Source organism: Triturus cristatus, chromosome 2_1, assembly GCF_964204655.1.
Source record: "Triturus cristatus chromosome 2_1, aTriCri1.1, whole genome shotgun sequence".
Taxonomy (NCBI): Eukaryota; Metazoa; Chordata; class Amphibia; order Caudata; family Salamandridae; genus Triturus; species Triturus cristatus.
Window position 1 is genome coordinate 176,945,496 of NC_140581.1, and position 22,202 is coordinate 176,967,697.

Genomic DNA, 22,202 nt, shown 5'->3' on the forward strand with positions numbered 1-22,202 from the left:
GCTGGGTGCCGAGTGTGGCTTTACAGTGCTCGCCATCACATTCTTTTTTTGTGGTTATCCTGGAGGGTGTGCATTGGTGTACCTCCATCTCGCCCTTTGTAATACTTGTAATAGGAAAAAGAACATACATGCTCTGGCCTTTGCTATGCCTTTTCTCTCTAATCCAAGCGAATGTACAAGCTATTAAGGGCATGTTAACCTAACTGGCGAATGAGCTGGGTATCATCTGAATAAGTGTAAAAGTTAATTCCGAAGATCCAATCAAAGCAGGACACAGATCTTAAATAGAGCAGGACATAATACAACTCCTGGCTTGCTTAGAAAACATGTGCATTTGCTGCACCCCCTCGGACCCGTTCTCCTTTGTTTAGGTGCGTACTATAGTTCTACTGCAAACAACTGGCTTGTTACCTTCAAAAGGATGCTACCTCCTCAATATCTTAGACCCCTGTCCTGAAGAGAACTCTATGATTCTTACTGTTAAGTGTTTTCCTGCCACTGATGAAGAAAACAGAGGGTAACTACTCTTGCAGTCCCTTCATTAGCAACTGATAGGTAGACACTGCTGATGTCACATGTGCTTCAAAGTTACTTTTTGACCTATTTACATTTTTACCACCAAACATTACACTTTTGTAGCACCCTGTGTTTTAATTTATATGAATGAATATAATACACACTTTCTACTGCTTTATTCTTTCTGTGCAGCTATGTATTTTGTGTTTTAATAAGCGTGACACCTGATGGTATTGAGAGGTTCAATTAAATTACACTGCCATTATAATGAATTACATTTACGAATACAAAGGAATAAGTGTCTTGTTGTACACACTGTCGGGCAGATTCCGGGGGATATTGGGCTATTTATTTAATACGGTTTCCGTGCAGAATAAATGGCACAATCTAGATTGCTGAAAGTCTAGTACACTGCAAGATTTGACAAACTCACAGAGTTGGGTGTTCTCTATGCATGCTATGATTTTAGCAGTGAAGGGGATCAATTAAGAAGGCTCATAAGCGGCCATAATATTGTTGTATGTTTCTTCAAAGGTCCTGAGCTAGTTTCAGATGAGGGAAACCTCCCAGGTGCTACAGAAATGTTACAAAGTTTTGTGAGAACAGGTGCAATGGAGCAAGCCAGAGTTTTAACAGTCTTCATAGGACATCATTCTAGTGGTAACCTCGAGGAGATTAGTGAACATTTACAAAGGTAAGTATAGGAGATTTTCGAATCCAGGATTGTCTGCAGATCTTAAACGTTCTCCGAGTGTTTCTGGGAACTCGCACAATGCATTCATGTTTCTGCTTTGCAAAAGGATTTCTTCTGTTATTATACATGAAAACCACGAGACGCTGGAAGGGGGCAGCATATCACCTATTCTGGGAGACATTTTTCCTCCTTTTGGCTGTGTTTCCCAGATATCAACTAGCAGTAAATCTTGTTTCACTACTCAGGTTTCCAGTGCATGCTGATGCTTATCTTTAAGAACCCCAGTAGCCTCAATACCTTATATGGCAGGCACCCTTTGGTTATTTTTCATTTGTGCCACCTGATATTTTCCATTTGTCAATGTGTGATTCTAGCGGTACTGACTTTCTCACTGCACTTTTTAGGCCTTCTCTTCCTGTAGCTGCCCTTGTGAACTACACTGCACATATTTCTGGCTATGTTAAGTGATGTAGATTTGTAGAGCACCCTATCATTCAGAAGGGTATCTTAGAGCTGAGCAGGTGTGATCATTTGTGTATTTGGTTTTGGAGCTTCCATGTCCTCTGCTGCTCCACAGTCTGACATCTCAGCATGCGTATGTGTGCATTGTTCTCTTCGAATTCTACTGGACTCTTCTGCAACCTCATGACATCTATCCATGAAGTTATCAACCATGCGGATGCACTCTTTGAACTTGCTGAATAATCATGTTTTATTAGGGAACATGCTATTATTTCGCTATTAATTTCTTCCTCAAGGGGCATTGGCAAATGTCAGGAAGTGTGGATCCCGGCCATATATGAGAACTCTTCGAAGATGGTCCATTTCATCCTCCTCGTCCTTTGGCTGTGTTGGGAGTGCTGTCTCGGTTGCCTGTTCTTTTCCAGCAACTAACTCACCGCCTCGCGGCCCCCGCTCCGCGGGAGCCGCTCGCAGGCTCAAGACCGCGTCAGGGTCCTGGTCTTTTTGGTCCCCTGTTGTGCATAGGAGCACCAACGCGTCTACTGCAACCACCTTGCAACACACAAACTCAGAGGCGGGACTGCGAGGACCAGCCTGCTGAGCGGCGCTGATCGGCCGCAGCTGGTCCTCTTCCCGCCCCCTCCACCTGTTTAAAACTCCACGGAGACTGTGCTGCTTGGGTTCGTCCTTTGGCTGTGTTGGGAGTGCTGTCTCGGTTGCCTGTTCTTTTCCAGCAACTAACTCACCGCCTCGCGGCCCCCGCTCCGCGGGAGCCGCTCGCAGGCTCAAGACCGTGTCAGGGTCCTGGTCTTTTTGGTCCCCTGTTGTGCATAGGAGCACCAACGCGTCTACTGCAACCACCTTGCAACACACAAACTCAGAGGCGGGACTGCGAGGACCAGCCTGCTGAGCGGCGCTGATCGGCCGCAGCTGGTCCTCTTCCCGCCCCCTCCACCTGTTTAAAACTCCATGGAGACTGTGCTGCTTGGGTTCGTCCTTTGGCTGTGTTGGGAGTGCTGTCTCGGTTGCCTGTTCTTTTCCAGCAACTAACTCACCGCCTCGCGGCCCCCGCTCCGCGGGAGCCGCTCGCAGGCTCAAGACCGTGTCAGGGTCCTGGTCTTTTTGGTCCCCTGTTGTGCATAGGAGCACCAACGCGTCTACTGCAACCACCTTGCAACACACAAACTCAGAGGCGGGACTGCGAGGACCAGCCTGCTGAGCGGCGCTGATCGGCCGCAGCTGGTCCTCTTCCCGCCCCCTCCTGTCACTCCCCTTGATAATCTGCCAAAGCCACGCGCACGCGGGACGCGCGCGGGGCAAGGGCCGGGGCGAAGACCGGGCAAAGAGCGGGCCGTTTGAGGCCGTTCGAGGACATAGAGGACTGGCCTGGCCCACCCCCCTTGGTTCTTGTTATCTGACTCGTCCCTTTTCCACCAGCAAGTACATTGTGGGTACTGCAATTCAAATATATCATGAGTACACGGGGTAGTCGCAGTAAAACTGCAATGGGGCTGAGTAAGCCCAGCGGGACATTGGATGATTTCCTTGTCAAGACTAACCTAGCAATTGATGCTGAAATCACTAAAATGCAGAAGAGGGTGTCAGTTGAGCTTGATGCGGCACGTAGGCTTTCCCAGACTTTTGCTAATTCTAAAAAATCTTCCCTAGGGAAAATCGCGTCTGCTGCCTCTCCACAACATGCTCCTTGCCCTCCCTCACTGATAATCCATGCCGATGTTCACCATGTTTCCCCACCTCTTTCCCTTCCATTAGAGTCTATACCCACCTTCACTACTGTGCCCCCCAAAACTTTCGAGGGAATCGCACCCACTGGACTTGGAACGGCCATTGTCTTGTCGGATAGCCCTGACCCCCCCGACCTTTCTCCCCCAGTAGCAAAAAATAAAAACAAAGATGGCCCAACCCTAAAAAAGAAAAACAATGCAAGATCTGCTTATGCCCGCAAAAAAGAAAAAATTGCAAGGTTGCAGTTCTTTAATAATAGGCGAACACTACCCACTTCTGGGGAGACCATACAAGCGCCAAATTTGGATAACCATCTAATAGGGGGGGGACAGGGAACACAGCAATCTTAACGTAGCCCTTGACCCTATTCAAGGGCCTCTCCCCACATATGATGAGCAACCAAAAGAGGGAGGGCAAAGTGAGTCAGGGAGGGATAGAGACAAGGGGGGTGATGACGAAGATTTTCTTAAGATAGTCTGGGGTACATTAAAACAATTACTGTCACCTCTGGAACTCAGACTCTCTCGTATCGAGAATAATCTCCTCGAGATGGATAAGACCTTAGTCTCCCTGGCCACTCTTAGCCTAAAACAACTGGAAGCAACTTATCCTCATATTGCTGAGAGTTCTCCTCAGGAGAATGACGATGGTATTTACCCGGCTCCAGAAATTAACGTCAGTTCCCTTGCCCCTGAAATGCTACCTCCGGTCTTGCCCCTACCCTTATCAAAGCCAACCCCAATACCCAAACCCCGCTCTAAGCCAATCGTTCCCCTTCCCCTAATACCAAAAACCCCAATATCAGTGGTAAAAGGCCCCGAGAACCAGACCTTACCCAACCCTATCCATAAGGCCGCCCATAAGCCCAATAAGACTAATATCCCCCCTACTGCGCGCATAACCAACCAGTACCATGGCCGCCAGAACTTTCGTGGGGGCTACATTGATCTTCCTCCTGACGCCGGGCCCTATGTCGTCATACTGGCTGGTGTACCACCACTTGACCCGCTTTCTATGGAGACCCAGTGGTCCCTAAAGAATAAGGTGATTCACTGGCTCAACATCAATAGACAGCTCCCCAATACTGTTAGGACTAGAGTTCTAATGGTTAGGAGAGTACCATGGGTGGGTCGTACCCATAAATCCATCCCTGGAGACTGCATAGTGGTCTCATTTGCAGACCCTCATACAGCCCAGCACATCACTATATGGGATTCACAGGATTCTGACCAATCTATTGTCACCAGACCCCTTACCTTTTTCTATCCTCCAAAACAGACTTTTGAGCCATCTGGGGCTTGGTCAATAGCCCACAATCGTAGATGGAAAGGACATGGGGATGGTTGGCAACCCTTTAACAACGGGTGGGAAGGAGCACCCACTATGAACAGGTTTGAATGTCTGGATCAGGTGGATTGACTGGGAATTACTGTTGCCCCAATCCTTACCAACGCCCAAAATCCCCTAATGGAAACTGTCCAGAGTGAAAAATTAATGCCCATACCCCAAGTTCAAAGCCACATTGGGATAGGCCTAAACCCCCTTGAACAGCACCCTTTTACTGCACAGGTCAAACTACAGGCAGACCCTGCACACCTGCAAGTTCGGATAGGCACAACGGGGAATGCAGGGCATCATCCACAGGAAATTAGAAACCCAATGCACTCTCTCCTTTCTTGGAATGTTGCAGGCCTCGGTAGTAAGATCACCCACAAACCTTGGCTAGAGATTGTGCAGAAGCATGGCATCCTATGCCTACAAGAAACCTGGCTTATAGAGGAAGTGCACATGTTGGGCTACCGAACCTTCCATTCCCCAGCTGTGCCATCAGCCCAGGGTCGCAACAAGGGGGGCTTGTGCACATATATATCTAACGTAGCGGACGTAAAAGCTTGCGATTTCCAATCCAATCAGTACTTCCAAATCATACTACTTAAATGGGGCACTTCGCATAAGGTGATTCTCGTGAATTTTTATAATAATTTGCCAATTGGTGAGGTGGAATCAAATTTGAATATTATGATCCATCATATTCACAAACTGAGAGATCAAGGTTCGGGGATCACATAGTGTTGTGGGTGGGTGACTTCAATTGTTCCGTCTGTCCGTCTTCTGAGCTAGGTTTGTGCGGCCTGTCAGATCTCGGGGAGGACGGTCCTCTGCACTTCTCCCACACCAATATGGGGTCTCTTTTTAACAATGTCATATTTACCTTTGACCTCACCTTCATTAACCAGGCATGCTCCCCCCCGGTTCCCTTTGCCCCAACGTACAATGGAAGAGGTTGTAAATCCACAATCGATTTCGCCTTGATATCACCCACCCATTCTGACTTTATAACCTTCTGGGAAACGCGGGATGACCCCATGAGCGATCATTACCCCATTACCTTCGGGGTAAATCTCATGGAGGGCAAAGTAAAGGAACCTAGTAGGGTTCTATATCCATTTGAGGTTACCCTATCTAAGACCAATGGGTATGTAATTAAATGGGAGAAAGTGAACCCAACATCCTTCTTTCAAAACTTCCTATCCTCTTGCTCCACGGACATACTTTCCTGCTTAGAGGAAGATACTGACCCAAAGAGTATCATGGTTGCTTTTTCTAACATTCAGCACCACATAAAAAATGCACTGACTAGGAACTGCAAAGACAAGGGGAGGCATACTCGTGGGTGGTTTGACTCTAGATGTACATCTACACTGAAAATCTTAAAGAAAGTTTTGTCTGCCGACCCAAAAGATAGAGTTCAAATTCGTCAAGCGAGACACGATTATAAGCTGGCAATTAAACAGCGGATGGCGAAACTGAAGCAGGAGGCCTGGGAAGCTTTGGGGGAAGCCGCCAGGAATAAGGACAGTAATGCCTTCTGGAAAGTCATAAGATCTGTTTATAACTTAAAAGACAGAGATAATTCTGTAGAAGTGGCTATAACGGCTGAGCTCTGGGTAGAACATTATGGTAATCTTTATTCCAACAAAACACAGGGTAATGTCCCGAACCCATGCAAGGTGAATTCACCCCCAGATAGCATAATTCAGGATAACCACCCAACTGTCTCCCCAGCACCTCCTTACCCCATTGAACTGGTATTCACCACACTAGAAGTGGAAGATGCCCTTAGAGAAAGTCCTTTAGGTAAAGCCCCCGGCCCTGACCACACCCCAGTGGATCTCTATAAATCAGAACTGGACTTTTGGGTTCCCTTGTTAACCAATGTACTAAATATGGGAAATAAATGCGGTTTTATTTCCACCTGGTCGGACGCAATCGTAGTCCCCATATTTAAAAAAGGGAATAGGGACGACCCGGCTTGTTACCGTCCAATATCGCTATTGGACGGACTCATGAAAGTTGCTGGCAGGATTGTCCTTAAGAGGATACAACACTGGGAAGAAGAGAAGAAGGTTATCACGGAGTTCCAATATGGGTTCCGAAAGGGACTAGGGACATTGGAGCAATCCCTAAATTTGTCCCTATTAGTCTCTAAATATACGCAGGCCAAAAAAGGGGACCTATTTGTTACCTTTGTCGACCTCAGCTCCGCATTCGATTGCGTGGACCATGCGATGCTCTGGTCGACACTGGAAGACATCGGGGTGGACTCAGCGATCCTCACATTTATCAAAGAACTATATAGAGAAGCGGGGGCCAGAGTAAGATTTGGGACCCAGGGGCAATGCTCACAAAAATTCGCCATAAACAGAGGGGTGAGGCAAGGCTGCATACTTGCGCCCTTGCTTTTCACTTTTTACATAAACTCTATCGCTGAAAGCTTAATAACTCTGCCAAGCGATTATCCGGCTGTAAATGGTAGGCCTGTACCCATTCTTTTATATGCCGATGACGCGGCAATTATGTCTAGGACAAAAGTAGGTTTGCAGAGAGCTGTAAATGAATTTTCATCCTACATGGGTAAAAGAAATTTAAAGGTGAACATTTCCAAAACTTTCTCCATGCCCTGCTCCCAAAAGAACCACAGACCATCATGCTCAATATATTTAGATCAGCAAAAGATTGCCATTACAGACACTTTTTGCTATTTGGGCATTGTGTTCGACAGGAGGGGAAGGTGGAAACACGCAGTGTCAGCTAGGAAACTCGCCTTTAGCCGTGCCATAGGCGCTTTAAGAACCTTTGCAGCCAAAATTGGGGGTAAACCCATTCATGAAATGTTACAGATTTACCGGGCAAAGTGTATAGCTACGGCCACATATGGCGCAGGTCTCTGGGGTTTCGAGAATGTGTCCTCATTACAAACTTGCGAGAATATTTTCATCTGTTACTTACTAGGTGTGTCCAAAACCACGTCGACTTTTATGACTCATATTGAGACCGGCGTCAAATACCTTAGCGACATCATAAAAATATCACCTTGTTTGCTTTGGCATAAGATTTGGACCACAGAGGAGTGCAAATTGAATAGAAACCTCATGAAAGACTGCATGGCTTTGGACGGTGTAGCAAAAGTCAAGTGGCTGCGATATGTACAAACGATGTTCTCTAACATTGGACACTCTGAATTTTACCACGAACCAGAGACCCTTCAAACCTTGACTAGACCGGCCCTCAAAAAACTATTATCTATACACTTAGAGAGTGCTAGATGGGACACTGAGAAACATAAAGGCACAACCCTGAGTTATCAGCAAATCACCCCTACTGAAGGCCTACAATCTTACCTTGGGCTTGAAAAAGCACCCTATGCTCGCATGCTTTTAACTAGGCTGCGCCTAGGGTTTTTCTTCCGCTTGGTCACTTTGCCGAAACAGAATGACTGGGCCTCACTGAAATTAATATGTCCATGCGACGACCATTCAACACAAAGTAACATTCACATCATGTTCTTTTGTAATCTGTATACCAGCCCGAGGAAATTATTTCTTCTACCCTTACTTAAACGCTGGGGAATAAGAACATGTAAACCTGCATATTTAAAACTTTTGCTTTTAGAAGATGTGGATGTCATCTTTGCTGTTTCTCGCTTTTTAATGTCAGTGATGAAATTTAGAAACTCAATGAGTTAACTAATACTCGTTAATATTGACTGATTAGTGTAAAACGAGGCCCCGCATCCAAATGACTGCTGTAGATTTTAACTTTTGGAGAAATGTTTTATCCATTTTTGTAATTTTGTTCATATGAAAACTGTTCTTAAATTATCCGCATAAATTGTATTTGTATGCTTTTATGATTTATTGATAAATCGAATAAAGCTTATATTTGATTTGATCCTCCTCTTGAAAGGTTTCTAAGTAGAGGTTGCAGTCTTTGCACCTCCAGGTTTTTCAACATAGCCTACACTATAAATGGAAGGCTCAGAACATTCGACCGGGACTTTCACTAGCACTCGTTCCTGGCTTGCTGCGATCACTCCTGGAGTTCTGGTACTTCCTTCTTCAGCATTTCGCAGTCCTGCTTACAGTTGCTTCTTCCTCTTTGGTCATCAGAGGTTTTTCCCGCTCTCTTGTGTGATGATTTTTTCCAACGAAGACTGATTTACCAGTTTCTGTCAGCTCTCATGTATCTGCTCCAAGGTATAATTTGGGAAACAAGTCTGGAAAAAGCAGATAGTCATTCATATACAGAGCAGAAGTCCGTCTCTCACAGACAAGGTTTTCTTCGCGTCTGTACATGAGAGGTTTATTTTCATTCTTTGGATGCTTTTATTTGCTCTCAGACCATGGATCCCATGGGAATGGAACACACGGGCAGTAGAAAGAGTCTCTCCCATTTTGGGGAGAAGATTACAGCGCTTATTGTCATTTTCAATGCCACCTGTCTACATCTCTTAATGTTTGTTTCAAAACAGATATTTTTTAGTTTGTATTAATTTTTTTACAACTATTTCTTATCGGAAATAATTGTGTATGGTTTGCATTTGCTGTAAAGGCTTGTTTCTATCCAGTAACGGGCAGTTTGTGCAATACATTTTCCTATTATCACTAGTTGTGCTTCATTTATATACTTCTTTTCTTTTCGTTTTTATGTATTTTGGGTTTCCATTATTTTCTATTTAATTATTGCTATTTTATGTTCCAATATCAATGTATTCGGCAGTCAGATTATACTCATGTCTCTCTGCCCCATACACTTGCCCATTTGTCTGCAAACAATTGAGGAAAATATCCGAATACAATGGCCAGCAATTGAAGATTAGTTTTGACACCACATCCTTTCTACCAAAGTCTTGAGATAAGTGCAGTGAGAAGAGAATTATAGTAAATTACAAGATGATAAAGAACATCACTCACCTGGCAAATCTGCAGGAATACCCGACATGGATGGACGATGAAAGGGCACCGCAGAGTAGTCTGACAATGACGTGCGAAGAGATGACGTGTCGATCGTTGTCAACCCTGGAACTCTTGCAGAAGAAGACTGATATGCAAAGGTCCTTTATAAGAAACATGTATATGTTAACGGAGTTACAAAATATAACATTTTACTTATTCCAGGGTTTGAAGGTACCCAAATTACTAATAGTAAATACAGAGCTGTACACATCTCTGTAACATATATTGGTGTGATTACAGCTCTAAATATGGGGCATATCAATAATTGTATCTCATTTTGTGTCTTGTATACCTGGAAATAGGGAGTAGTTTCCTAAGGACTGCTCTGAATACTTTCTTAATAATGTTTCTTTTAATTATTAGCAAGAAGGCATGAGAGAGAGAGAGAGAGAGAGAGAGAGAGAGAGAGAGAGAGAGAGAGAGAGAGAGAGAGAGAGAGAGAGAGAGAGAGAGAGAGAGAGAGAGAGAGAGAGAGAGAGAGAGAGAGAGAAAGAAACGAAACAGTATACAGCAATGCCACTTTGTTATATACACTTATTTTATACCGGACATGCTATATTCTTTGATTCATAAGTGCACTTGACAAATAAGGAATCACACAATACAAGTAATGAAGACATCTCATCTCTCGCAAAATAGCATTTCTACATACCATTACCCTTTTTTGTGGTCGCAAATGGGAGAATCTCCCTTTTGCGGCCCGCAAAAGAGGGTCGTACATCTGGCCCAAAGTGTAGATACAATTGTCGAAGTAACTGTCAAAGTAATGGCACTGAACATAGTGGTAGAGGTCAAAGTAATAGTATTGTTTTAGTCTTAAGGAACAGTTAAAGATAGTTTGTATTTAGCAATTTCTTGAAAGTAAGCAGACTTCAGAACCTGGAATGTTTAATGTATGTAGTGTTTTGTGTTCATCACCTCCCGCTTGCCTCTCTTTAGTTACTGGGTGAGTCGCTGAAACAGTAAACCACATAAGGCACAAAAGTAGAATGAGAGTGAACCTGCACTGATAAAGCAATGTGCGAAGATGATCCGACGGGAAATTGGAAAAAACAACTTTAACCCTTCACTTCAAAGGGGTGTCTCTAGGTTGCTATTATGCCATATATACATATAGATCGATGCCTTCCACTCTCTACTTCCTGCTTCATTTTCACACAGCTCCTTTATCTCAGAATGCTTTTCTATCCATAAACATCATTCTCAGACAAAGTAGGTGTGTGTTTGATCCCCAGCAAGAGCCAAATGCTTTTCAGATTTTTTTAAGCCTAGGGAAAAAATCCAAACAGTAACTGGCTCATTTCTGGGTCACAAACATACAACAATTGTGTGCCCAAAAAAAGGGGCAAATGCTGTCTGGCTCCTTGTTGGGACAGACACACATGCCTGAGCCCCAACAAGGAGCAAGAGAAACATCCTTGCCAAGTACTGACCACCAACTTTGTTTCACCAGGGTCTCATACGCGTGAGTGCATCAGTTTAGGGTGCTCACAGACTTATTTGTTGTTACTCCAGAAAAGAGTCAATGCTGTTTGGATTCTATTAATCTGACTCCTTTCCAACACCCAGGCAAGGTTAATATCCCTTAGCCTTTAGTGCTCTTCTACCATGAAAAATCAAAATAGTGCTGCGGATGTGCACACTTACCCCACTGGAAGACTTCCTACATCACAAGTACGGCCTGCATGCCAACCTCGACTTGTTTTTATTCAATTGTATATTACAGCTAAAGTTAACCAGGAAATGGAAGCAGTATGTGGGCAATGCACAAGTCAAACAACCAAGACTTAGAACTTGTGCTTACTATTACGACAAACTGTCTTATTCCCTAGAGCCTTACCATTCACAGAAAACTGCGGGGTAGTAACACGCGCTGAAGAAAACCTACAATGAAAAACTTTTACAGAAACGTCTAAGCAAACTGAGCATCCACAGACTAATATTTACAGAATGCAAATTACTCTGGAAAAGATGTCATTGGAGAAATGGGAACAATGTGAATGAGCAACATCCTTTCTGAAGAGCATTTATGTGATCTTAACCAATATGCAATACAGAATTGGTAGTTACGTGAAAGGAAAGATACCAATGACCTCAGGTCTTTTCATTACTCATTTCCTCTATCAATATCCAAACATTCCTAAAAACGTAAGACAGTAAGGTCAAAATACAAATCTTGGTTGGGGAGCCAAGAGACCTAGCTCTGCTGTGTGTTGACAAAACTTAGAGGACTGAATGGGATTGAGGATGGAAAGATTTTGTACTTCCAATGGCATTTTACAAGTCCAATTCACGAACCCTGTGCAAATCCAGCCTCGTGTTTAAGACTCTCCTGTGTCCGGAGAGAGGGATACTATCTCGATTTCCTCTCGTATTAGGAACCATTTTACTCATAAAAGGACAACTGGGAGGTCCTATCTATGTAGCCACTCCACTTCCTTGGTAGGGTGGGGCAATATTTTTCTAGACGGAAAGGAGGCATCACCTTAGTAGGAAAGCCACCTTGGTTTGCAGTAGGAGTTTGTGTGAACACTCCAAGCCTGCAGCCTCCTAACACGACAAACTGAGTCCACTGCAAATGAAAATGCAATCTTTATAGTAAGTAAGCTCACCTAGCAACTATGCAGGGGCTCAAATGGAGCACCCATTAAGAATGTCATCACTAAATTCAGGTTCCACGGGCAGAAATAAATTAATCAAACCTTTCAAAAATCTGGTAACCACTGGTGATTTCAACCAGGAAGTTAAATCTGTGGGACATTTAAAGGCTGACAAACCACAAATGTACACCTCAATTGTGCCAACAGCGCAACCATGCCAAGGACAATGCGAATTGGAGAATATTGGGCAAAGAAGCTTTAAAGGGATCAATGTGTCTGCTTGTACACCTGGCTATAAACTTACTCCATCTCCCAGAATAGACCAATTTAGTTGAAGGGTGACAAGCCAATTGGATCATGTCAACCATTTCCCATGCAAGCTAAAAGGAACTCTAATTGTTCCGCTCAATGCCGTGTATGACAGTGTAATCCTTGGAGACTAGGGTGCAGGACTGGGACAGCAAGTCCTCTTTGAATGGGAAATGAATGGAATCACACAGGGAAATGTGCCAGAGGTCTGTGTACCACACATCCTTCTTGTCCTTTTAAGGGCCATTAGAATGACTTGGGCCCAATGCTGGTCAATCTTCCTCAGAACATGAGGAAATAAAGGTATGAGAGGAAGCACGTTGTGCAGCAGAAATGTCTACTTCAAGTGAAATGCACTATCCAAAGCTAATGCTGGAGGGTACAAAATGTCATCAATGGGCATTGCTGGAATGGCAAAATTATCCACTTGAAGCCTACACCACAGGGCAAAGATGTCCTGAACCACCCTTGGAGGAAGGTGCCCCTCGTGTGTGGCATGATGACACTAAGCCTGTCAGCTCTGACTTTAAGTGAACCTGCCTGATGGTTGGCTAGCAGCCACAGCCCTTGTTGGTGCACCCAAATCTAGAGCATCAGTGCTTCCCGACAAGAGGTGAGAAACAATTCCTCATTAGTTGTTAACACGGTCATGTTGTCTGTCAAGATCTGGATGGACAGACAGACCAGGACAGGAGGCACTGCCTGAGCACCAGCCAAATTGCTCTCGAGTTCCAGCACACTAATGTGCAATCTTGCGCTTCTCATGAGGAGAGACCTCTGATCTCCAGCTCCCCCAGACACGCGCCCCTTGTGCCAAAAGATGGATGAATCGGTCACTACTGGTGAAAGACAGAAAGGACTCCTTCAAGACAAGTTCTCTTCTGTTCCCTACTAAATTAAGTCAGCTGCCGCATCCCTGTAGATTACAATGGAGTCTACCAGATCTCTCGGACGCTAGGCTCACCCTATGGAAGCACAATTGGAGAGCCCCATATACCAGTGCTGAAGCATGACCAGGAGGATGTACGAAGCCAAAAGACCAAGCAGGATCAAGAATTTCAGGACTGGAATCCGAGCTCCTACCCGAAACATCAGAATCATGTCCTGAATTACCGGGTCCTCAGTGGAGAAGGGAAAGCCCTGAGCAAGATTGTATCCAATACAGCCTCTATCAACAATAGGAGCAGGGAGGGCCCCAGGTGAGACATGGGTGTGCCTTTTGAAAAACACAAGTAGAACAGCAGTGAAGTTATTATCTGTAGTTGGTACATCACCATCTGCACCGCACAAGCTTTGAGAAGCCAGTCATCTAAGTATTGGAACACTGTTACCCCTAACCTCAAGAGATGGGCAGTGACCACCAACATTACCTTGGTGAAGACTTGAGGTGCTAAGTCAATCAAAATGGAAGAAGCTTGAATTGATAGTGAGTTAAACCTGCCACAAAACGAAGGCGTTTCCTGTGTGGCCGCATGATTGGTACAATAAAGTACCCATCCTGCAGGTCGAGCGACACCATCCAGTCTTCTCCATCCACTATCAGCAATACCTTGGAAAGAGAAAGCATACTGAACTTATCCTTGGGCAACTACCAGTTTATGAGACTCTATGAGGTCTAGGAATAGACAAAGACCACCGTGCTTCCTCGAACTCAGGAAGTTCTGAGAGTAGCACCTTTGACCAACTTCCTGCTCTGACACCAATTCACACTGCTCCGATCTGCAGCAGAGCCACATCCCCCTGCATGATGCATTGATAGTCATCAGGAATAAAGAAGTGTGGGTTTGGGAGGTTCTTGCTGAACGGGTCGGGAAATATCTATTTTCTATGATTTGCAGGACTCACTGATCTGAAAAAAAGATTTAACTTGCCGCCCTCCCATCAGCATCACATGCTCCTTCACAGTGGAACTACTGTTACTTCCCTGGTGGTGCAGGGAAGAGGGGGTGAAGGCTGGACTTGACAGCTGCATCCCTTGCCTCTCCCTTGTACTGTCATAGAAGGGATTTTTACTGCTAATGACCAGTCAGTACAGACTGGCTCCATGATCTGAACTGAAATCCTTTGTGAAGGTTTTGAGCCTCGGAAAGGAACGCGAATCCTTTGATGGTGATTTAAGCCACAGAGATCTCGCAGTGACTCTGCTTCTTTGAAGCATCCAAGTCATGGCCCTGTGCAGCCCCTTGTGTCCAAACCAGCTCTGATAATGTGGAAGGAAGCACCCTGTCCATCTCAGACTACTTCTGCAAAATGGCCCCTGAGGTGTTCCGGTAGATTAAGGGGCACTAATACTGCCACATCACAAAGGGTGTGGGAGTACCGTTCCAAAAGGCTAGCGGCTTTCAATGAGTGTGACACTAGAATTCCTGCAGAAAAAAGTCTTCCTTCCCAATACCTTCTAATTTTTCCCACTCATCAGTTGGGTGAGTAAGAACAGCTTCCAGATTCAAACTTAGTAGTGTGGAAGACCTGTATCGCCAAGCTCGCTGGGGAGAGATGAATGAACCAGAAAGCTGGGAATCCAGGGGATTGGCTATATAATTGGGCTACTGTCTGGTTTACCACTAGACATGATGCTGGATTAGACCACGGATCCTTCAACATCTCTATAATGACTTCATTAAAGTGGACTTGCTCCTTCGCAGTGCAGCTCCGTCTTGTAGCTGCTGCTGTCCCAGTCATCTGTTGCTGTCCCGGAGGTCAATAGTTTGAGACCCTCTTCCACCCACAGGCTCCTGTCTGCGCCTCATCCCTGGTGGTTGAGTGGTAGAGTGTCACTCCTCTGCTACTTGACTGCCCTCCTGTCCATCTTTTGCTGTTTCTGTCCCTCTCTCTGCTTTTTTCTTTTCGTGCCTTTATTTTGTTTTTTTCCTCTTGCTTTCTAGCTTTATTCCCTTTTCTCTCCTGCTTTTTCTGTCCTTTCCCTCATTGCCACTGTGATTCCACCACCAAGAAAACGTCCATCCAAGAAAGAATCCACGCCAACGCACACAACAGGAAAGAACTCTTTGCCATGGTCAAGAAGTTTGCTAGACCAAACAGCAAGATCCCAGACGTTCCCCCCCCTCCCAAGACCTCTGCAACAAACTCAGCACCTTTTTCCACCACAAGATAAGGAATATCTACAACAGCTTCAACACTCTAGACCCGGCCGCCACACCCGCCACCATCGCACACAACAAAGACGCCCCCACCCGGACCGTGCTCTGCTGGACCCCGCTCACTACAGAGGACACGCTCCAGACCATGAACAGCATCCACTCACGACCCATACCCGTACTGCAGAGCAGCCGCCGCCAACGCCCGCCAGCTTTACCACACCATCAACTGCTCCGTCAAAACCACCACCTTCCCTGTCGACTGGAAACATGCAAAGATCAAACCCTTGCTGAAGAAGCCATGCTCAAATCCGACGGACTTCAAGAACTTCAGACCGCTCTCCCTACTCCCATTCCCAGCCAAGGTCATAGAAAAGACCATCAACGCCCAGCTCTCTGAGTTTATCGAGGAAAACCACGTCCTTGACACCTCCCAATCCGGCTTCTGAAGCAACCACAGCACAGAGACTGCTCTCCTCACGGCCACAGACCAGACATCTGCTCAGTCCTCGACCGGGGCAAGACTGCAGCCCTCATCCTATTAGAGCTTTTGGCCACCTTCGACGCCGTCTTCCACTGCACCCTAATCACCAGACTCCACGGCATCCGTGACAAGGCTCTGGACTGGATCCACTCCTTCCTCTCCAGCCGGATCCAGCAAGTCACACTACCACCGTTCCTCTCGGAATCCACAGAGATCAGCTGTGGAGTCCCCCAGGTTTCCTCCCTGAACCCCACCCTCTTCAACGTCTACATGGCCCCCCTAGCAGTCATTGTCAGAAGCCATGAATTCAACATAGTCTCCCATGCCGAAGGCACCCAGCTGATCCTCTCCTTCACCAACGAACCCACAACCGCTTGAACCAAATTCCAAAGTGAGGTCAAGGTCATTGCCACATGGATGAAAGACAGCTGCCTCAAGCTCAACTCGGAGAAGACCGAAGTACTCATCCTGGGATCCACCCCTTCAGCCTGGGACAACACATGGTGCCCAGCCTCTCTGGGATCTCCCCCGACCTCGACGGACTAGGTATGCAACTATGGCATCATACTGGACTCTCCACTCATAATAAACCGCCAAATCAACGCAGTTTCCTCAGCCTGCGTCCACACGCTCCGCCTGCTCCGAAAGCCATTCAGATATATCCCCACAGAATACAGAACAACGGTCACCCACGCACTCATCATCAGCAGACTCGACCAGGGCAACAAACTCTATGCCGGCGTCACCCAGAAAAAGCTCAAGAAACTATAGTGTGTCCAAAACTCTGCAGCCAGACTGGTCCTAGACTTCCCCCACCACAGCCACATCACTCAACACCTGCAGCAACTCCACTGGCTTCCAGTCAACAAGAGAGTCACTTTCAAGCTCCTCACTCACGCCTACAAAGTTCTACACGATGAAGGATCAGCGTACCTGAACCACCGCCTCACATTTCACGTACCCACCAGACAACTCCAATCTTCACAACTCGCCCTCGCCTCCATCCCCAAGATCTACAAGACTAGAAGCAGACGAAGATCGTTCTCCTACTTCGCCGCCAAGACCTGGAACACCCTGCCCCTGCACCTCAGGCAATCATCTTCATTTACCCAATTCAGGCAGGACCAAGACCTGGCTCTTCGAATGATCCTCCTCCCAGTCCGGCCAGCAGCCACCTCCTCCAATGCCTTGAGACCCTCACAGGTGAGTAGCCGCGCTGTACAATCCCTTGATTGATTGATTAAAGGGAAGCAGAGGCTTCACAGTAGTGGCATTTGAATGTCGGATGTCACATAAGATGTTCAGCCCATATTCCACCGAAGGAAGTTACAACACCTCAGCTGCTTTCTTATACACTGCATTGAAGGAGGCCATTTCGCAGATGCTTTACCAGGGAATGGGTTGATATCAATGACAGGCGAAGTATCTAGCCCTCTTGCACTCTGAAGAGCCAGTAAATCAGAGGTGTAAGAGAAGGGTAAGGTGTCAGTGTCATCTGCATTACTTTGACTACCTGGAGACTGTTGGACTGAGTCAGATCCAAAGAAATTGTGGCTTGTGCCCCAAATATTGCCCACCTGAGTTGTCTTTTTGGCACTGCTTCTCTTCCAAGAGGCATTCAGCTCTCTCCTAGCTCTCACTCATTTCAAAGGTTGTAAGAGTTGTTCATGAAGAGGTAAGGGCCGAGGTGGCAGTGCCGTACTGCAGTCGAGGGAGTTAGGATAGGCATTGGAGGCAGCACTGGGGTCTGCATCAGGATAAATATTGATGCAGTCAACTCTGATGAGGAGCCAGCAGAGGGCCGAAGAAGATGGCGAAGGCAGGATTCCGAGTGGTGCCCTAAAGAGTCTCAAAGGGCTGAAAGGCGCACCTGTGAGGACTGCTGCTCCATTGTACATGTCTAGCATAGCCTGGAAGAAGAAGGCTAGATCAGTACCCAGTGATGGGAACTTGGGGTACTCCAGTATCATCCTCGACACTGAAAGTGTTAATGAAGCATGAGTGGGCAATGCCACTAACTCTGGAGGGGGAGAGTCAGAGGCAAAGGCCATGGCAATGACTGGCCCTTGGATTTTCATCTCCTGCGAGAAGTGGAGTATTTTCTTTTTTTATTATTAAGGTGTCTTCTTTTCCCTCAAAGACTGGGGTGAATGAGAAAGTGACCTGGACCTCGTGCCGGCTCTTGACCTTGTCCTCAACCTCCTGCGACCCCAAGAGTCATCCTTGGTGTTGGCCATGAAGAGTTCAGCTTTCCACTGTTTGTACGGGGAATAGGCCCCTTCCCCAGGCAAGCCACAAAAAATCTGGGTGTAAAACTAGACCAAGAGCCGTCCATGAAACATACAGCCGCAATCTGCGGGGTTTGCTTTGCTACCATGTGGCTATTGCGGCAAGTCTTTCCTTGGCTACCATTGTCTGCAAGAAAAAGCTTGTCCAAGCCCTAGTTATAAGTTGTCTTGACTACAGCAATGCTTTGTTTATGGTAGCCAATAACACCCTACTGTCCAAACTCCAGGTGGTGCAAAATATCGCCTTGTCTGTAATCTCTCAGCAGGATCTCCCTCTGCACCTATTCTCAAAGCTCTTCTTTGACTTCGGGTCACAGTTTTTAAGATATGCGGCCTTACCCACAAGTCCTTGATGGTCAGCACTCCCATGTACCTAAAGGACAAATTACATTACTATTGTTCCCCAAGAACTCTAAGATCTAGTCATAAGGTGCTACTGACCGTCCCCCGTAACCCCACTTCCAGCTATGGCGGCAGAGATTTTTTTTTTTACTGCCCCCTACGGTTTGGATTCAAGTTTCGCTCTATTTCTGCCACTGCTCTGAATTTGCCAAGTTCAAAACACTTTTGAAGACCTGGCTGTTCTAGGCTCTGGATGCGTTTCTGTGTTGGCGTGCGCCAAGATATACCTTCGGGTATGGGTCACAGCACTTTACCAAGTGGAAATAACCTAACATAACACAGCCTTTTAGGTTCATGCAGAGGTCACATGGCAAGTCGCGTATCAAGCCACAGTCATTGTGCTGGTCTGTGATGGAAATGTGCCCATCACATCTGCAGTGGATCTTAAACTCTGACTTATGTGGTGCGGACGAATTGCTAGCACTACACCAAAAATAATTTACAGAGCAAAAGGTTTTCACTTCAAAGGAGAGAAGCTATGGACCTGCATCGAAAGGAGCAGAAAAAACAGGAACGGACATCAGGATGCTCAGGAGGGTGCTCTATGGCTCTGGTGATATCTTAGGGATGTCACTTTCAGCATCCACATAGAGCCAGCACCCTCTACTGGCGCTGGAGAGCTATGACAGAAGTTTCCAGGTCCAGACTAGCGCCTGGGATATTCAATGGTGAAGAGTTTGCGGGCAGAAGTATACATCATAAATTAGAAATTGATTTGAGTGGAGACTGGCAAGACAGCACTTGGAGAATAGGAGGAGACAGTAATTTTTCCTTAGGAGGAACTGGAGTAATGGCCGTGACACAGAACAACCTGGGCAGGTTGAGACCTATATGGGTTGCTTAGATGAGCACTGACCTGCTCACCAAAGAAGATGTGGAAAGCTCAAAAACACTGTATCAAAACAGGCAACAATCTTTTTTAGGGGTGTGCCATGGTCCCACAGATACACCAAATAGCACATAAACGGATTCATAGGAAAGAGGGAGACAGACTAGAGGATGGCCATGGCATAAGAACAAAAGCCTTTGGCCATGGACAGAGGGTTTTAGCATACACTTCAATCAGTTTTCTTGCCCCGAGAACCTCCTGGGTGCAAACTCTTGATGTGCCACGCAGGCTCTGGGGAGGGTGTGGCCTTTTATCATGACTTGCTCTGAATTCCCCTGTCCTCAGTGCTGAGTGGTGGCAGGACATTCAGCTGTACACTGGAGCATATGGGCACAGCCACATACTGGACTGAATCTTCATGCCTCCAAAGACTGCTTAGCAGTTTATGCACCCTCTCCAACAGCACAAGAACTTGAAATGCATTCCATTCAGCCACATCAGCTGGCTCTGAGTGTAGTAGATCAGGAATATAGTTTCCCCCTCATAAAATAATTCAGAGGCCTCTGATTTTCAAATCCCTCATATGGGCCCCTAAGTCAAAAGTGATGCGTCCATCACCATTGTAAGCCAGGGGTGGGGAAGGGAGTGCAGCCTGCCGCAGGAAAGATTAAGACCGGTCAGATCATGGGCCATATCCTCCGAGACCTGAATGGAATTGGAAAGGCAACCTTGATACTGGACCCACTGGGATTTCAGGTTCCACTGAAGGCCACACATGTCCACCTGATGTAATTGGCAAAGAGGATGAAGGAGGCTAACAGGCCAACAATCTTCAGGGCGACCCTCACCCAGATCAGGATCAAGCCTAAAAAAATCGGGATCGTAGGCCGAATGTCCTGCTCTCGTTTTGGGGGAGGAAAAGCCTTGAACTCCACCATGTCCAGGACCTGCCCTATGAATGGAAATCTGTAATGGAATGAGGTGGGACTGTGGCTCATTATAGTAGATCCCAACAATCTTAGGCGTTTCAACGTCATCTGCAGGTGATCCACAACTGACTGCTGCGAGCCCGCCTTCAGCACACAGTCATTGAGTTATGGGAACTGCTAAACTCTTAAGATAGGCAGTGACTTTTGCCTTCACTTTCATCAAAATTCGAGGGGCTTTGGTGAGGCCGAAGGTGAGCACAGAAAACTGAAAATGCTCCTGAAACACTTTGAATTGCAGCTAAAGTCTACGGGACTGCAAGACAGGAATATGAAAATACCATCCTGCAAGTCCAAGGACACCTGGGCCCATTCTCCTGAGTCCTTTTTTCGGGGCAATGAAGTATCAAGGATAACAACCCCTCCTTCCTTCAAGTACGGTACCCTATCTATGGCATCTTTGGAGAGCAACAGGTTTACCTCCTGTAGCTGGATGGACAGATACCCTTCTGAAATTTGCTCTGGTGTGGTAGGGATACTGGGAGGGGTCAGAAGATATTAAGGTTACGGAAGAGCCTTTTTGAACAGTTTTCAAGACCCATCTGTTGGACATGATGGATCGCCAACCTGAGAGAAGTGCTAGATCCTGCCCCCCACTGGTTTGATATGCACTGCAGAGAGTAAACTTGTTTGTTGGCTATTGTAGCAGGGGAAGAGGAGTGTGAGGGCTGGTACCCTTGCGGGCCAAAGTGCTATTTGCTGGTTCTGCACTCACATCCTCATCAGTACTGGGCTGTCAGATAAATCACTAACTGTGAAGGCTTATACACCAGCCCTAGAATAGCCCCTAAATTTGCAGAACTGATATGGAAATCGTTTTGCAGGCATCAACAGATAACATACTTGGCAGTGTTCGGCCCATCAAGAATTTCTGAGCCAGCGAGGCCCCAAGATCCTTCGGGACTGCTCCCAAGATCTTGCTGGCCATGCCCCAAAGGGGCATACGTATATTGGCTCAAAAGACAGACTGCATTTATGGATCACAGAGCCAAGCTGGCTGAAGAAAACATATGTTTGGCAAAGGCATTTATCCTTTTGGATTCACTATCAAAGGATTAGAAGAAATTAATTAGGATTCACCTTACTGGACAAGGCCTGTACTATGAGGCTCTTTAGAGCAGGCTGTTTGGTGAGGAAATCCAGATCACAGAGCACCAGACTATGGAGTCTGGCCACATGCCGTTTAACAGGCAGACAAGAAAATGGCTTTGATCAGGTAGCCATAGGGTATTTGTGAGGGCAGTATTAAATGGGAGTAAGGGCTCAAATATTTCAAAAACATTTGTCTTAGTTTCAACATAGGGCAATTGTAATTAAAGTACCTCGGCTGCCCTCCGAACCACCACTACAATTGAGAAACTTTTTTCACTGTTGGCTCATGTGGCGAAAGAAGCTCTGACCCAGGGGAGGTATCAAGTCCACTGGTGTTTTGTAAACCAAGGTATAAGGAATCATCAGAGAATGAGGACTCCTCAACTTCATGATCGTGGTC

The 22,202-nt window shown here is 46.2% G+C and overlaps 1 protein-coding gene across 7 annotated transcripts in view; it reads right to left on the reverse strand.

Annotated features, from left to right (window-relative positions):
* Nucleotides 1-22,202, reverse strand: part of PIAS2 (protein inhibitor of activated STAT 2) — a 451,007-nt gene that overhangs the window by 78,763 nt on the left and 350,042 nt on the right. For all 7 annotated transcript variants that reach the window (XM_085629369.1, XM_085629360.1, XM_085629352.1 and 4 more), the window contains exon 12: nt 9,673-9,815. In XM_085629369.1, coding sequence (XP_085485495.1) covers nt 9,673-9,815 — 143 coding nt within the window. The remainder of the gene's footprint in view (nt 1-9,672; nt 9,816-22,202) is intronic.